Source organism: Amphiprion ocellaris, chromosome 3 (assembly GCF_022539595.1).
Source record: "Amphiprion ocellaris isolate individual 3 ecotype Okinawa chromosome 3, ASM2253959v1, whole genome shotgun sequence".
In the NCBI taxonomy this organism is placed as follows: Eukaryota; Metazoa; Chordata; class Actinopteri; family Pomacentridae; genus Amphiprion; species Amphiprion ocellaris.
This window is the reverse complement of record NC_072768.1, coordinates 2,333,955-2,351,507: the sequence shown is the minus strand read 5'-3', so window position 1 is coordinate 2,351,507 and position 17,553 is coordinate 2,333,955. Positions and strand designations below refer to the sequence as shown.

Sequence of the window (17,553 nt, the reverse complement as noted above, 5' to 3'; positions counted from 1 at the left end):
CATGGTTACAGCGGCGGTGCCGGCTGCTATATCTGGCAATGGGAAATCTTTAACAAAGCTGTTGATCCAGACTATAAGCCGCATCACTGTGAAAATTTAACGAGGTGGTCCTTGTGTCATTTCTGACTTCCCCTGAAAATTTCATCCAAATCTGTGAGTCCGTTTTTGAGTAATGTTTCACACAGACAGACAGATTCACAGACAAACGTACGTCGATCGTCACATAACTCCGCTGTTCCTTGGCGCAGTAATTAATAGCCAATAGAGTGAGCTAGATGGAGCGTTGTATCACCTGAACAATCGATGTCAGCACCAGAAAAAGCTTTTATATTTGTCCTGCTGATGCCATTTTCCGTTGACGTGGGGGCTGCGTCGTTGTTCATAAGAAGCATTTTAATTTATAATTAAAAAATGCTGATTGAAGAGTGCAAAGTTTGTGAGTTGCTTTCTGTGGGGCTGTGTTGATGTAATTCATACTTTTTGTCACTGGTTCATCATTATTTTAGCTAGATAGCTATTCAGTAGAACAATGCTCTCTTACTGGTCGGTGTTTTTTTCTTGTGGATATTAAGGTAAATGCACGAGGAATGTGGGCAGCAAATCAGAGGTCTGGCATCTGGCTAATGCTCTTTTGATGTTATTATCTGCACATGAAAGGAAAGCAGTTATTTTCCTTTCCTGTAGATGGAGCACATTGGCTTATCTCCATTTGCATGCCTGTTTCAGAGCAAAGCGAAGCATCTTACTCATGTTAGTCTGAACATTAAAGTTGGTTTAATATTCCTCTCCTTCCTAGAAGTGGTGAACATGCGACTCTAAAGTGCACTGTGTCTACTCATTGGCTGATAAATCTGCAGGTTTTTTGTAGAGAGCTCCATGAAAGTAGTTGCTTCATGTGACTTAGAAGTTTCTTTTTATAGCCAACACTTGCTGTGAACTGGCATTTAATTTAATGTGAGCTTTCTTTGAAGAAGCGTTTTGACATTGAAATGACTCTCTATCTAGATTTCCACACAGTGTTAAGATTGATAAAACACACCTCTCCGGGAACAGGAGTGCAGCAGGAGAAAGGCACGGCACAGCGCTCGGAGCTCGGGTTCTCATGCGTACAATTAAAGTAGAGGTTCCAGGACCAGTCTGTGTAGTTGTTCCACCCACAACACTTGAACTAAGTGAAAGAGACAGAGACAGAGATGGGAGAGAAGGTGTATATTTAGAAGCATGGTCCTGGTCTGTACTGCACATCCTGCCAGTCTGGGCTTCTCCCATGGGAAAACCCAGGCTCACAAATGTGCCAGTATGTGCAGATGGAAGTGGAATATCACATGAGGGGCCCCACAGAGTACAGGAACTGTATGTTATATGTAGCCTCTCATGTGGAAAACCCTCACGGAGGCCAAAAATAAAAAAATAACACTGTGGTCACTGGCTGTGGGTTGTTTAGCTTAGTGGTCAAACATATTCAATAAACCACTAGCTGCGATCACTCCCAAGACTTGTGTGATGTGGATAACTATGGACACAAACACAGCCACAGCTAAGTGGAAATGTCCACAGCACCTCTTTCTGGATGTAATCCATCAGGTTCTGCAGATCCAGGTCGTCCCTGTAGTGCACAATGGCTTTCTTCACAAATTTTCCCAAAGCATCTCGTGTCTAAGAGAAGGAAAATGGTAGAATTTATACACAGAGCAGAATACTAGCTTTAATATCTCCACATTTTAAAGATATTAAGTCTTTAAAGTTTTAATAATTGCCAGGAGCAAACTATCTCCAAACATCTTAATCACTTGGCTTCTAAGGTGCTTGGCAACATGGCGAAACCTCTCAGGTTTTCTTGCTCAGTTAATTACTCAGGGTGCACTTATGGAGAATTGCAAAGTGCCTTTTTGTGAAACCTCCTTTGGGCAGATGCTGTGGGAATCCTCACAGAGCTTTAAATGGATCATATCTTGGATAATTTCAGATCAGCGTTAAAACTGTTTCGGAGGACTTGTCAGGCATGCATTCATGGCTAATCGAGCAGCTTTCCTTTAGATTTTATCTGCTTTTACGGCAACCAAATTGTCATTTGCATGCACAAAATGAATGTGTACATTGTCGTATTGCACTGCATATGTATTTTTTATGAAGCGCCATCCAGGGACACATGTTGCAAAATTAGTTTTTAGGCTATAAACGATACATTATGCAGCATTAGTCTGTTCCGTGAATATTCTATGCTCATATATGTGTCTGTCTGAAAATGAATAAATAATATTAATGTGTGTCTATGGGGCACACACAGCATTGTCTTGTTTGCATTGTATAAGCATCCTGTGGGATGTATCTAAACAAGGACGGCAGCAGAACTGGAGCTCCTGCTGCAGGGGTACAACATGCATAGCTGTAATAATAAAGCCATTTATGCCTTTGAAATCGATACATGTGATGCATAACAAGCGCAGAGCCCACATGCAGGTTTTATGCTATTTCAGCTGCAGAAGATAATTGCCTGGACTTAGCCGTTTGTTATTATGATGCGGTAATTTTCATCAGCTCCACTCGAGTTGAATAAACAAAACTAGGAGAAATACCAACACATTGATTTGACTGAATTATATGTAATGAGGATTTCAAACTAAATGAGGCTGATTCTGACAGTAAAATGATTTCCCTCTTCATTTAGTTAAACTTTTCAGAATAATATTTTCATTTTCAGGTTATTAATGAGGCCTGGCATTGTTGCTGTTGAATTTGAGTCTTTTACGATTCTGAAAACAGGGGCCACGGTTATACAGGCAAGAGTTCAAACGTAATATATGCTAAAAGGAGCAGCGCATGCTAATAAGCCACTGAACTTTAAAATTTCATTTAGCTGGAAAGGAACTTCTGTGAGCAGTTTGCTGAAGGCTTCGTGAATTGCTTGTATTACACTGTTGGAACAGGTTATGTTGATAAATACTTTGAGCTTTATTAAAATAGCCCAAATTTTTAATCCTGAAGTGGTTTTACTAAATTGTGTTTGGATTTTTACAACGTTCCCGTCACCCTCACCCTGTGCATCCCACTGTTTCCATGTCTCCACGTGGCACAGTTTGCTGGTGGGCTTTGGAGCCCACCGTCACACTATGTCATTAGCGGCGAAGTCTCCTTCAAGGGATCTGTTGAAATGGAACATTTGGTTCCACTTTGAAGTGCTGAAGCATTTGAATCATTTAGCGAGGAAGGATGCTGAGAGGGTTGTTAAACTGCTCTGTTTAGCAGCAGGCGGTCCGAGTGCTGACAGAGAACACAAGGGAGAAGAGAGCAGAGGTATCATCAGGCACCAAGCACCTTACCACCACATACTGATGTCAGGGAATGTTGCCACTGCTGGCTGTTGTGTTCTTAGTCTCAGCTGAGCCCTAATAGGATGCTACTGATGGAGATCCCTCCCATAGACCCATCCCTGTAGCCTCCAAATCAATCAACATGCATATGGGGCTGAGGGGGGAAACACATGCATATATATACATAGTATGTACAGCATACATTCATGCAGTCATAGAGCAGATTACCTGTTCTTATTCAGACTCAGGCGTTTCTATTGTGTGGTACGCCAACCTGAGGATTAGGAATCCAGCCCACGTAGAAATTATTTGAATGGAATACAAATTGATTCCTATTCTTCAGTGAATGACCTAAATTTGATTTTTTTCTTGTTGAATACTGGCCTTTGAAGCCTAAAATTGATCCAGATGTAGGAACTATTGGTCTTTGATTGATCCAGTCAGCCCCTATCAGTCAGACAGTGGGTTGGAAGTGTGTGAGAAATTACAAACTTTAAAGATGATACTGGTTTATTACAAGTCTTTCTGTAGCAGGCGAAGGTATTCCACACTCAGAATGTAGGTGAGATGGTGCAAAAAACACAAACCAAACAGACAGGTTATGACTGAAACTCAAGCAGCAACTTATGGAGCTTTAAAACAAAGCCACTTCCTCTAATGGCTACTTTAGTTGGCTCCAAAAGTGGGTCAATCCCCACAGATCCCCATGTTAAAATGCCCAATGTTACAGCAGAAATAAACACGTTAACAGCCAGGTAGCAAACACAGTTTTATTCTCTAAAGCTGATTTTCTCATTCATGACAACTGTATGTGGGTGAATTTTTATGTAACTCACCCATTTAGATTTTTTAAAAGCTTAAAATTATGCTTTAAGTGACAGATTGGTCCATCCATGACCCACAGACTTTTGCATGGCTCGCCTCAGTGCTTCTCATGCTCCACTTTTTTTTTGTTCATTTTTGAATTAGCTAGGAATTAGGCAGTATTAGGCACCGCCAGAGCAAACACACTTATGTTTAACTCAGTTGTCCAGGAAACCTATAGGTGATGTCAGAGAGGGTTCTTTATGTTTAGATTGTCTGATCTTGAAAGTCAAGCCAGAAAATGGACACTTCAATACCTCTCCAACCTCCCACACCCTTCCCATACCAACTACCACCTGAAGTCCAGTGATTTCATAACACTCTCCATCCCCAAGGTTCACACTGTCTTTGGCCAGAATTCCTTTCATTTTGCTGCAGCGATCGATTGGAATTCCCTCCAAAAATCTCTGAAACTGTCATCTCTTCCATCAGTTCACATGTTTAAGCAGAATCTGCAGCAGACCGAGCAGACTGAGCATGCGTCAATGCTGAGCTGCTCGGGGTAAGGCCAAGCTCAACACAAAAAGCGAAAATATTGTGGTAGCAGAGAGTATTTATGTGCTGTACCCACGGCCACTCGAGTATGAAAGGGGTTTAAATTTGGAGCGTGATTTGTGATACGCCTCCAAAGAGAACAAAGCCTCAAACAAAGCAAAGTGGACTAGACCTCGCTGAACAGGTGCGTGTGATTGACATGTCTGACACCAATATCAACTCAGCGGACCTATCTGCGTTGATCAGAACCATTATAAGAGAAGAAATAAGCTCAGCGATCGAGAAACTTCAGCCGCAACTTGATGCTTGTTGGGTATGTAACACAAGCAGTCCTTACTTGATTTCTTTACTTTATTTCAAGCCAACGAATAGCATGGAACAAACCTGCTAGCAGGGTCCTCATTTTCAGCAGCGCTCTTACCCTGCTCTCCTTCCTGCTCACTCTGTCCTCGAGCGCCCTCAGGTGGTTAGGCGAGACACCACATATCCCCCTTAATTAAGCCACCATTATATCTATATGAACATTTTAGCTGTGAAGGTGAATGAATTACAAATGTTATTCGTAACTGGCATTAGTATTTAGAAATGAACTTAACTCATGCTCTAATGTTCATAAAATCAGTGAACCCTTCTTAAAGTCTGCATAAAGAACATGAATAAAGTAACAGTAACTTTGCAGTCTATAAGTTTCTAACATTATCCTGAGCAGTTAACTATTCGTTTTGTTCAACGCACAAAGTCTTTAGTCCACTCAGGCAATCGTCTGAGCCTGACTGGTCTGGTCGAGGGTGTAGGTGTCACTGGTGGTGTTGGTGGTGTGTTCACAAAGTCCAGTGGCGGTAGTTGACCATTACTACCCTTCTCCGGACATGAAGCAGGCGCAAGGTAAGATGCGTTCCAGGATCTTCCGTCTGACAGCAGGTAAGTATACTGTCCTTTTTGCTCCATTACTCTGAGTGGTTTGGAAAACTTGCTCTGGGTTTTAGGAATAATGCCAGGTTTTCTGACCCGGACATATGATCCACATTTGAAAGACACTGCTGTTGCTCCTCGCTTTCTATCCGTGTACTCTTTGCTCTTCTTTTGCATTTCACTCACTCTGCGAGCCACCTGTTCTGATGACTGTGTTTTATTGGTGGTCAGTGGACGTCCAGCCACGTTCAGTTTTGTGCGCATGGGTCGACCATGTAACAGTTCAGCAGGCGAACATTGGGTTGTAGAGTGAGGAGTTGCACGATAGACATGTAGAAATTCCCTCATAAACTCCTTCCAGGGTCTTCCTTCGAGCACGGCTGTCTGCAGAGTGTCTTTAAGGCTGCGATTGAAGCGCTCAATCTCACCATTAGCTCTCGGATAATAAACTGAAGATTTCCTGTGTATGATGCCTCTGTCACAGAGAAATGATTCAAACTCTTGGGACACGAACTGGGAACCATTGTCCGAGACTAGCTCCTTGGGGTCACCTTCCCTGCTGAAGACTGCAGATAAAAACTGGATAACAGTTCTTGAGGTAACCTGTGGGACAAAGGTTAGTTCTGGCCACTTACTGTAGTAGTCAATAAGTGTTATTGCAAAACGACAGTCTATAGGTGCTCTATCAAAAGGCCCCACCACATCAATGGCTACCTTTTCCCAAGCTCCATCTGGATATGGCACAGGTTGTAGAGGAGTATTGTGTGTGACTGCGGACTTGTCGTGTGACTGGCATGTAATACATGCTTTGATGGCTGCTTCGACTTGTACATCCATTTTTGGCCACCAATATGCTTCTCTGAGTCTCTGCTTAGTTCTCACAATACCCTGATGAGTGTCATGTGCCAGTGAAATCATTTTTGGTTGAAGACTGTCAGGTACCACTAGTCTGTGCGTGCCACGCACGATTAAGTCATTTTGTAGGGAAAGTTCATGTCGCAACTTGTGAAATGGTTGGATATCAGGCGTTAAGTTTTTTCCTGACTTTGGCCATTTGGAAGTAAGCAGTTCACGCAGTTTTGTCTGTACAGGACATGCAATACAAGCAGCTTTAAAAGCAGAGTCAGAAATGGCCGTCAATGTAGAGGTAAGTGCAACCTCTGTGTCCTCCTCTGAAGTTGGTTCTGAGCTTGGCAGTGGGAGTCGAGACAAACAGTCTGCAGTCACGTTTTCTCGTCCCGGTTTATACTGAATATCATAGTTGAATGATAACAGTCTAGAGGACCATCTGGCTATCCGCATACCTGCTCGTCCTTGTCCTTTTGATGCGAGAAGTGTGGTGAGAGGGCTGTGATCAGTACGTAATGTGAAATGTCTCCCCCACAAATACGTTCTCCATCTTTCCGTTGCCCACACACACCCCAGGGCCTCCTTTTCAACAGTAGAGTATTTCCTCTCCGCCTGGGTGAGTGTACGGGATGCAAAAGCAACTGATTTTTCTGATCCATCTTTATGAATCTGGGTGAGTACTGCTCCAAGTCCGTAATCTGATGCATCTGTAGTGACCAAAGTAGGTAGTTCTGGGTTAAACAGAGAAAGTGCAGGACTGTTCACTATGAGCTTTTTTACAGTCTCAAAACTCTCTTGGGCTTCTGGTGTCCATGTGAATGTGTCTGCTCCCCGTAACAGCGCTCGAAGTGGCTCGACAACAGCGGCATATCCTGGTATGAATTTAGAATACCAGGATGTGAGTCCAAGAAACGACCTCAACTTGGGCAGGTCTGTAGGAGGAGGAGCTTGAGAGACTGCAGTCACATGTGAGGCATCAGGCTGTAATCCTTTACCTGATACTGTGTGCCCTAAGAAAGATAGTTCTGTTTGCCTGAAGTTGCATTTTCTGTGATTTAGTTTAAGTCCAGCTTCATGTATACGACGAAGTACAACTGAGAGTCTTTTGTCATGCTCCTCAGTCGTTGTTCCCGAGACGATAATGTCATCAAGGTAGCATTGGACACCTGGTAAACCTTTGAGGATGGTGGACATCATCCGTTGAAAGCAGCTGGGCGCAGATGCCAGTCCGAATGGCACCCGCTTAAAACGGAATAAACCGTCATGTGTGATGAAAGTTGTTAAACTACGGCTGTCCTCGTGTAGTGGCATTTGATGGTACGCACTCTGAAGGTCCAATGTGGAAAACAGTGTTGCACCTCTCAGCTCTGCAAACATTTCCTCCATATGAGGTAATGGAAAGTCATCAATGACAACAGACTTATTTGGTTCTCTTAAGTCTACACAAAGTCTTGGCTCAGGTCTGTCTTTTCTTGTAGTGACTACTATGGGTGAAATCCATTCTGATGAGTCCACTGGTTCTATAACATCCTGGTCCACAAGTTTCTTTAGTTCTTTAGACACTGCTTCTCTCACAGAGAAAGGTAATCTGCGTAGTTTTTGTTGTACTGGTGGTACATCTGGTCGAACTTTAACTTTATGGACAAAAGCTTTGGCACATCCTATTTCTTCAGCTTTCACATTTGCTACTGTAGTTTTATTGGTATCAGTAGTGACTTTTCCTCCAGCGACTTGCATCTTTAGTACATTGAACAGGTTTCTGCCTAGGACTGCTGAACCTTTCTTAACAATGTAGAGTACAGTGTTTGCACTTAGGTCACCAAATGTCACATTAGCTTGTAGACAACCCTTCACAGGAATAGAATTTCCACCATAATCCTTCAATCTTAGTTTTGGTTCTGTGAGGGAGGATGCAGGGAAGTACTCAGTGACCATAGATTCTGGTAGGATGGATACTGCTGAGCCTGTGTCTAGTATTAGCTCAATATCCTGACTCTCAGATTCTGCAGTACTTACTTTAACTGTACACATTATGACATTAGAGCCTACACTATTCACATTCAAAATAGTCACTTCTGGGACAGCGTCAACCTCACTCACATGCTTGTTTCCTCGGCAAACTTTGGCGAAGTGCCCCTTCTTTTTGCAGGAATTGCAGTGTGCCTCTTTTGCAGCACATCCTTTGAAATTTGCAGTGTGTTGGGTTGAGCCACATCTGTAGCATGATTTCTGTAGTCCCGTTTGTGATATTTGTGGTGTAGGTTTTCCTCTTTTAAACTTTCTGTTTTGTTGTGGTCCTTGATGAACAGCTTGGACAGCGTTGTCTGTTGCTCCAGTGCACACAGTCATAGCTTTAGCTTCTGCCACCGCAGTTTCAATTTGGCGCGCAATGGTCAAAGCTTTGGCGAGTGTAAGGGGAACTTCCAGTAGTAGCCGCTCCCTGAGGCGGGCTGAATTAGTCTTTTCAATGATTTGGTCCCTTATCATCTCTTCTTCCATGTTCCCGAACTGACATGTTGTGACCAGTTCTTTCAAAGCGGCAACAAACTGATCCGTAGTTTCCCCCGGGCGCTGGCTACGTTGCCTGAAACGGTAGCGCTCCGCAACCACATTCACAGTTGGGGTGAAAAAGTCTGTGAGGGCCTGCAGTGCTGTGTCATATTTATCATCAGCTACTGTCAATGTATAAAAGAGTCTTTGTCCTTCTGCCCCCAGACAATGTATTAGTAGAGCTCTCTTACGTGCCTCCTTCAGATCAGCGTCTGACAGTGCTAGTAGGTAGTTTTCAAAAGTACGAATCCATGCTTTGAATGGGACCGGCGGTTCCCCGACATTTTGTAGAAAAGGGGCCGGCTGGCTCAGGTTCAGGGCCGTCATCCTCGTCGCCAATATGTTGGGTATGTAACACAAGCAGTCCTTACTTGATTTCTTTACTTTATTTCAAGCCAACGAATAGCATGGAACAAACCTGCTAGCAGGGTCCTCATTTTCAGCAGCGCTCTTACCCTGCTCTCCTTCCTGCTCACTCTGTCCTCGAGCGCCCTCAGGTGGTTAGGCGAGACACCACAATGCTGCGAAGAAAGATATTTCTACGTGTCACGATAAGGTTGCTGCTTTAGAGGAATGTATGAATGCCATGGAAGGCCAGATCACTGCGCTGGAGGAATCAGACGCTAGTTTGCGTAAAGAGAACAAGGAACTTCGCGAAAGAGCCTACCGTATGGAGAATCACAGTCGGAACCATAACATCCGAATCCTCGGCTTGAGACCAGGTGCTGAGAAGGGAAATCCGACAGGCTATGTGTCTGCTTTGCTGAATGAACTATTCAGGGATAAACTCCAGCATGCGCCTGAGGTGGACAGTGCGCACTGCGTCGGACCTGTGGCCAAATCTGGGCTGCGCGCAATGATCGTAAGGATGCACAGGCTGGCTACTAGAGAAAGAGATTGCACGTATTGCGAAGAGTGAAAAAGTATTGAACATCCGTGGAATGAAGTTGCGCATCTTTGCCGATTTGACTGCAGAGACGGCGAAGGCCAGAGCGAGTTTCTGTGAGGTGAGAAATAAACTGTGGAAGGCAGGGGTGAAACACGGGATCATTCACCCGGCTACACTGATATTGACCTATAAAGAAGAAACGAAGAAGTTCACTGACCATCTTGCAGCGGAGGCATTCTACAAGGGTGTGATTGAACCGGACATACAAAACCAAGGAGATGAACATTGATGATTAAGGTATGAATTTTTGCACTTGGCTATAGCCGGTTAGTAAAAGACTGCTTTCTGAGTTTCAAATACAGTCTTAAGTACTTGTGGGAATCTTGGTTCAGACTATTAGATGTGATGGACAACTTAGTAGAACATGATTGGCATGGATTGTGAATCTGAGACCACAGATTAATAAAAATTGGGGTTGGGATGGCCTTACATAGCATGGGTTGTCGCAGACAAATGTTGGCAAAATGGATGTGTATGTGTGGAAATGTCTGTGAGTTATTGTCCTTGTATGTCTGTCTTTTTTATGTTTTATTTTGTTTATTTTGTCAAATCGATAGCTCTTTAACTGATATTACGTTGTTTTGTTATTGTTTTGTTATTTTCTTTGTCAAAGTATGTAATGTCTGGTTGTATGTGCATCCTGTTTTTGTCTGCCTGTCATGGCGCAACTGTGTTTGTGTGGAGAAGTTTAGACCCCAGGAAGAATAGCTTCTGTCTGTATGGTAGCTAATGGGGATCTAAGTAAATAAACAAATAAACCCTAGCTGACTGCTGCACATGCTGACTGTTTTTAATCTCTGTTTAAACACTTGTGTGCCCTTTTTTGTATATGTATTGTTTATTTGTTGTCTTTCTTCCTGCTGGGGCCTCTTGCCAGGTCATCACTGTAAATGAGAAATTGCTCTCAACTGATCTTACCTGGTAAAATAAAGAATTAATAATAAATCTCAGCTAAATTCATGTTGTTTTTCTATATGAATTACCACCAAACACATGTATCTATCTAAAGAACAAACATGTCAGCAAGCTAGATCTTGTTTCCAGGGGTCCACTGGAGACAAAAACCCTGATTGATCTAGTTACTTGCACTGTTAAACCTTTGTTTTTAGTGAGGTTACTGCATCCTTACATCTCAATAATTGACTTTGTGACTACAATCTTGTTATTTCTTATGGAAATGGAACCACTAAAAATACTGAAGTTGTAATAAATCCAAATTTTCATGTGTTTTTATGTTAAATTTAAAACAGTGTGAAGTAAGGTCTCCTGTATTTTCTGTCAGTCTATGAAACATGCCTACGAGAAATATTTTGAGAGTTTATGTTATAGATAGTGACACAAACATTACTTTTCACTGGAAACTGGTGTATATATCTTCCTGTTTGTTTTCTGTGTATGCTGTGTGGCACAGACACTGACAAGATATTTCCCCTGTGGGCTCAGTGGGCCCGTCTTTGGGTTCAGACGCCTGCCTTATTAAGTTGTATGAGCTGTAGTTTACAAATGGACAGAATGTCCAAAAGCTAGCAAAGAACACACTAAATCAATGGTGCTCACGGTCGATAGCGGTGTCACTGTGGAAAAGAACTGGAGACCAAATATGACCTCAAAGTGGCCTCACATTATAGAATAACTCAGCCAGTATAAAGAATTGTTTGTAGAGAGCCAGATACCTGATCGGAGTAAAAGAAACCCAGAATTGCTATGGCCAGTTGGGTGAGGAAGACCAGTGTCAGGCTGAAGGAGAACTACAGAGAGGAAACAAAAAAAGATTAAAATGCAGTTTGACTGAGAATCACAACTGACAGATTTGCTGTTACACACTAGAGGTAAGACTTGGCTTTGGATTAAAAGTAATTTGAGCTACCGTATCAGAAACAAAACACAGTGCCAGTATTAGTAATGTGTCTGTTCGGTCTATTACTGTCTTGAGGAGGCGAATGTTCTCTCTGAGGGCTCCGATACAACCACAAAAAGTGATGAAGAACATGACCACCCCCACCACAATTAGGATGACAGCCGGGTCGATCAGGAACGTGTCCCGCACCGTGTCTGACAGAAAGACAGGAAAACAGCCTCTGTTTACATAGCTGCCATCCTATATCCTATTTTTCTAGCCTCATTTCTCATCTTTACTTAAATTAATGCCATCTCATATACTGTTCTCCATTTTTTGTGATATCCTTTCACTACAGTAGCTGCCTTTGTTCTCTCAAATCATCAATGATCTAGTGGGGATTATGGGCAATAATCAGTGGGATGAGCCTGGATTAATCTTTTTTTTTGAGCATTAACTATAAATCACAAATTAAATGTGAAAACAATGACATCAGGTGAACTAAGGACAAAGCTAAAACCTAACCCAATAAATGTGACATATATATATTTTTTCATGTGTCTGAATAACTTAACAGGTTTAAAAGAGGCTGCTACTTCACACCAGCACAGTTTAAGAGGCCACACTGTATACAGGAGCAGTTTATCACAGTTATTTTACTCACTGTGAACACAAAACGGGAGGTAAATTGACATAACATTATAAAAAATATCTTTTTATGTAGTTCCAAGCCATATAACAGAAAGTTACTGTGGAGTTTGAACAATGAGTAGGAAAAGTTAGATTTTCTGTACCCGTAGCTTTCTGGACTTTAGCATACACCCCGATTGCAACAATCAGTAAGGAGAAAACCTGGGAAGAGGAGAGGAGTTATTTTTCATACAGGTTAATTCACATCAAGACTTGCACAGATAACTTGTATTTTCTGTGGTTGTCCTTCAAATTCTGCTTGAAAAATTCAACATCGGGTCCTTCTAGGTTTATTTATTAGCTGTGGAAAAATCAATGTGTAAAAACTTCCAGTAAGGAAAGTAAGTTTCTCTTAGTGTGCTGATTTAGAACAGACGTTATTTGCTGGGACAGCTGTAGTTAGATTAGCGATGACAAGCCTACTCAGGTGCTTGGAGCGCAGAGCATCTGTAGCCATGACAACCACATCGGTTTATGTGTTTATGGTTAACAGACAGATGGATATCAACAAGAAAAAAGTGATAAAAACATATGGATCTCAGCTTTAATCATCAGAATTTGGAGGGTGTTAAAGTGGAACATCAAACAAAAGAAAGCAGACTCAGTCCACCTGTGATTCTGATGCAGAAGAATCTTCAGTTTTCACCATGATTTACTTTCTTCGTGTAGAGAAGAACTTGACCTTGGTTGAAGAATCTTGATTATTTTCCATCCAAGCATCGCTGAGTCGAGTTTTAATTGTGCCATTTGTGTGTGTGTGCAGGATGCAACGCTGTTTCTTTAGGATGTGTTGTAACGCTGCTGAAGATGAGGGTTCGCCTTACCAGAATCCACGCAGTAAAACAGCAAAGTGGGTGGAAAACAGGTGGAATTAGTGCGTCCTGTTGATTGCTTTGTCAACACTAATTTCCCTCCTTTGTTAGATTGTTTTTCTCACCTTGAATAGCAATCCGTATGGCTTGGCTCTCATTTCCAGCCTCCACATTCACAGTCAGTCTCCTGATTACTAATTTGTATGTGTGTCCCTGTGCATATAGAGAATAATGCTTTTTGCTCAGCCTTTACAAAGATGGATCTTTGTTTTGTTTCTGTGTGAAATGTCTGTATTGGATCTGTGGAGGTCATAAGGAAACGTGGCATAATTTGCTATGAAAGAGGTGTCATTTTTATTTGGCTGGCCTCCGCATCCAGCCTATATTTTTGTGCTATGGAGAAGTAAATTGTTGCTTTGAAAAGGTATGTTTGACTATTTTTAAATCAATAATCTGCCTATGACAAGAAAATAACTGCCAAAACACAAGATGTGGAGGATGCACGATTTCTTTAAAACTACTGTTTGTAAGATTTGTACAAGCACTGTTTTTAAGGGGTATTGTGGAAGCAGTGTGCACGTGCAGCGTGTGCGTCCGTTTCCCACCGTGTGCGCTTGTGTGAAAACCGAGTGGCAGCATGTATTTGCAACAGGAGACACACTTACACAGTGAATGTATTCCAGCTCTGTTTTCAGGCTTTTCAAAGGGATGAATCAGGATTCTCTCTGGGGATTGTGTGTGGAGGTGAAAGCCAGCTGAACTGAGCCATGGGGACGCGGGGACAAAGGCCTGATGGATTAGGGCTGCAGTGTTCACTTCTGAGCCCGTGTCTGATAAACAAAGTCAACACAGGCTGGGGTGTGCGGCTGCTGGAGCTGCAGTTATTGCTGATTGGCTCTAAACACAGTAAGAGCGCTGTACAGTGTTTGCCCCCTTGCTGTTTTTTGTGTAGGATTGGATGAACAGGGATATAATGGAGGTGTAGGGACTTGGTAGCATTACAGCTGTGAACTGTGTGCTCAAGCGGTAATGTGGTAGGAAAGTGAGCGAGACTTTTAATGGTGTGTGTTTGTGTGGAAGCTGAGGACTAAAGTCTGATGGATGGTTTAATGGCTGCATCAGTGTCTCTTCTACCTTTATATCTCCTCCTCTAACAGTCCCAGTTGTCTCCTGGTCTTTTAGTTACACTAACAACCACAACAGTGGAGCTCATATCATTTAATAAGACTGAATACCCTTGATGAAACAAAGAACATTGATTATGTCGTAACCGCAGTGCACACTGATGCCTGGGATATATTAGGAAATGCGTTGGTGCCTGTGGTCAGCATGTTGAATGAAGGAGTCTAGAGACATGCATGACTTCCACAAGAGCCAAATTGTTGTGGCCAGATTAGAGTCGGAGTTAATCTTGTGGGTCAGACCAAACTTTGAGCTGTGTGTGTGTAACTTTAAGTGGCAAGAGTCCAGTATGTTTGAGCTAGTGACCTGAAGTAATAGATAAGGCAAACAGTGGGAGCTGGGGTAGGCAGTATTTTTTGTACTTTGCTTGGCAGAAATCCCGTACTCACCTTTAACTATATTGTAATTCAATTGGTCTGAGAGAAAGCTAGACTTCTGGACATCTTCTTTGTTCCAGTTTCAGGTTTCAGAAAGTCTAGCCCGTGACAGGTGATTTTGCCAAAGTGGGTTAGAGGGAGGACTTTCACTCAGTAGAACGAGGTCTGAATACCACAAACTGATGTTGACTATCACCTGGACTATCTGGGGACATTTGAATTACTCATTTGTTGAGATGAGAACAGAGCGGGAATAGGGAAGAACTTCTGGAGGAGCACTGTATTGTTTTCCCTTGTCAATATTTATACACACCCCAGCTGTAATAGTCATAAATACACATTTACATCTGTTAACCATTAAAGCTACTGTGGGTAGAAATCTGGAAAAGGCAAAAAAAAAACATTACTGCATTCTTCTCCTCTTTCAGACCTAAACTGCTCCCATCACACAATCATGCACTTCGAGTTAACAGTCACCTTTAATTTGTGGCTTCAGCCCACAATTCAAACTTAGACTTTCCACATGAAAGTCCTCTGACTAAGTCTTTGTATCTCCACATCCAGCTCTCACTATGGGCTTAGTCGCTATTTGTACTACTTGTAATTTCATCTGATAAGTAGAAAGACTTGTGATTAGCTAAAATCTCCCATTGCACAAAAGATTTTCTTTAAAATAATAAGCCAGGAGGATGTGCTGTAGCCTAGTTTCCTCTCCTACTTGAATCAAAATATGCTAAAATGTTTGAAACTTTTATCTAATGATGCCCAACCAAATACTGCCTATACCAGCTTTAACTTTAGCTTTTTAAAACTCTTTGTACAACACTATTACCAATCCATTTTAATAATTTGTCCAATTATGTTTGGCAGAGTTTCAACTGTTTATCCATTGCTTTTAAGCAATTCAACTATTTAAGAGTTGCCAGATGGGGGATGCTATTACAGGCAGCTCAATTTCGATCGTAAATATCCTTTTTCTTTCAGACTTCTAGATTAGTCCATGATGCTTGGATTGGCGTTAAAATCTCCTAGTTTGATTATATCTCCATATGATTAACACCTGTATAACAAGAATAATTAAAAACCTCCTCCGGTGAAAATTAAGTTTTTAACCTTGTTATCGTGTCCATATGGCGTTTTTTTAATATGCAAGAAGAAATATCATGACTTAAATGAGCAGTCAGTGACATGGCTGAGCATATCTGCTTTGAAACTACATTATGTTGATGATTAATTGGGGAAAAAACATTAAATATCTAACTAAAGATACGTGGAAATTAGTTTTTAGGGGTTTAAGGCCATATATTTATATTAGTTACATTTGCATAAGAGTTCCAAGCTTTCAACTTACTAGCATATTGTGTGGCCTGGACTCATTTGCATGTCTTCCACAGTATCTCACCATGGTGCATGCTTTTAAAAATATATATGTGTCTAGAATGTCTCCTCATTATAGCAAACACTGACTATAGAGCTGATTAATGTCTGTTGAATGAGCTCGGGTCATAGTGAGTGAATTTGTAATGAGAGATAAACACAGGTTGTATTAAAAGACAGTGAGGGCAGGCGGGGTTCATTATATTGTCAGGCAAATTAATATTTAATCCTCTGAATCCAGAATACTGTGCAGCTCACAGAGACAGATCTACAGCTTGGTGCGTTCCATTAATGCATTGTCTGGCTTTGCTTTTCGCTGACTGGTTACAGAAACTTTGAATTTAGTAGCTGTGCAAAACAGTAGGAAGGGTTTTTTAATGTACATAAAAATGGCACAAAAAAGCGGCATAATTGATTGGTTTTTAGTGCCATAAAAAGTGGAGTTTATGACGGAGTACAAAGCAGTGTTTTACTATAACTTAGCAGACTGCCATAACAAGCGTCATTTTAATCTACCTCACCAGAGCACAATTGAAGAATGCATTTTTCTTGGTATTTGTTGCCATAAAAAGCAGTGCTGTAGTGTAAATAGTACGAAGACAGAGGTAATTTATTTACACTTTTTTTCTTTTCACTGGAATCATTGTTCAATATGACAGCACAATGTGGACACCAAAATTGTGTAGTCATGTTGTAAAACAATGCAGCCAACAATGCATTCAATAAAGGCTTTCAAGTAACATTTGGGTGCAGACTGCCAGCAGGCTGTTGCCAGGTGTTTTATAGTTTACTGTGAGTCAGTGCTCAGCTGATTTGATAAGAATGTACCACTCAACATTCACTACAGTGATGTATGGGCAATCTGAGAGTCCATATATAACTGTAGTAAACTTAAAATAGATAGCAGTGGGGAGACTGGGTGCTCCTGCTGTTTGCGGCTCTGGATTGTAGCAGAATTATATTTCTTCATTTATTATTTATAAGCATTCTCTTTTGTTCCTCTTTCTAGCAGATCTGCCTTTTTCAAAATGTACAAGTCCCTGATAGCTGGTGATTTGTATGCTCAAGAACGTTATGAATATATGGTGTCCTGGGACGGCGGAGCAGCTGTGATTCTTCTCGGTACTCTACTCACCCAAAACAAGAAGCTGAAGAAGAAGAGGAAATACCGGATCCAGGGGTTGACAAAGGAGAATGTCTCAGCTCGGTTCAGATTGAGTTTCCTGTCCATTGTTTGTTGTTGCTTTTTACAGTCCGACACGTAAAGCTACAGTGAGTTTCACTTCAGAATGGTCCCCAGTTCCAACCCCACCCTGCAGATACTCGGACGCCATGTGAATCTGTGAGG

At 41.8% G+C, this 17,553-nt stretch overlaps 1 protein-coding gene across 1 annotated transcript in view; it reads right to left on the bottom strand.

The window, feature by feature from the left end:
* The window catches only part of tspan33b (tetraspanin 33b), a 24,213-nt gene extending 6,660 nt beyond the window's left edge, over nucleotides 1–17,553 (bottom strand). The window contains exons 1-6 of the mRNA XM_055008928.1: nucleotides 17,341–17,553; nucleotides 12,562–12,619; nucleotides 11,855–11,982; nucleotides 11,604–11,678; nucleotides 1,561–1,656; nucleotides 1,040–1,168 (exon numbers count right to left, since the gene is read on the bottom strand). Coding sequence (XP_054864903.1) covers nucleotides 1,040–1,168; nucleotides 1,561–1,656; nucleotides 11,604–11,678; nucleotides 11,855–11,982; nucleotides 12,562–12,619; nucleotides 17,341–17,436 — 582 coding nt within the window. The 5' untranslated portion in view covers nucleotides 17,437–17,553. The remainder of the gene's footprint in view (nucleotides 1–1,039; nucleotides 1,169–1,560; nucleotides 1,657–11,603; nucleotides 11,679–11,854; nucleotides 11,983–12,561; nucleotides 12,620–17,340) is intronic.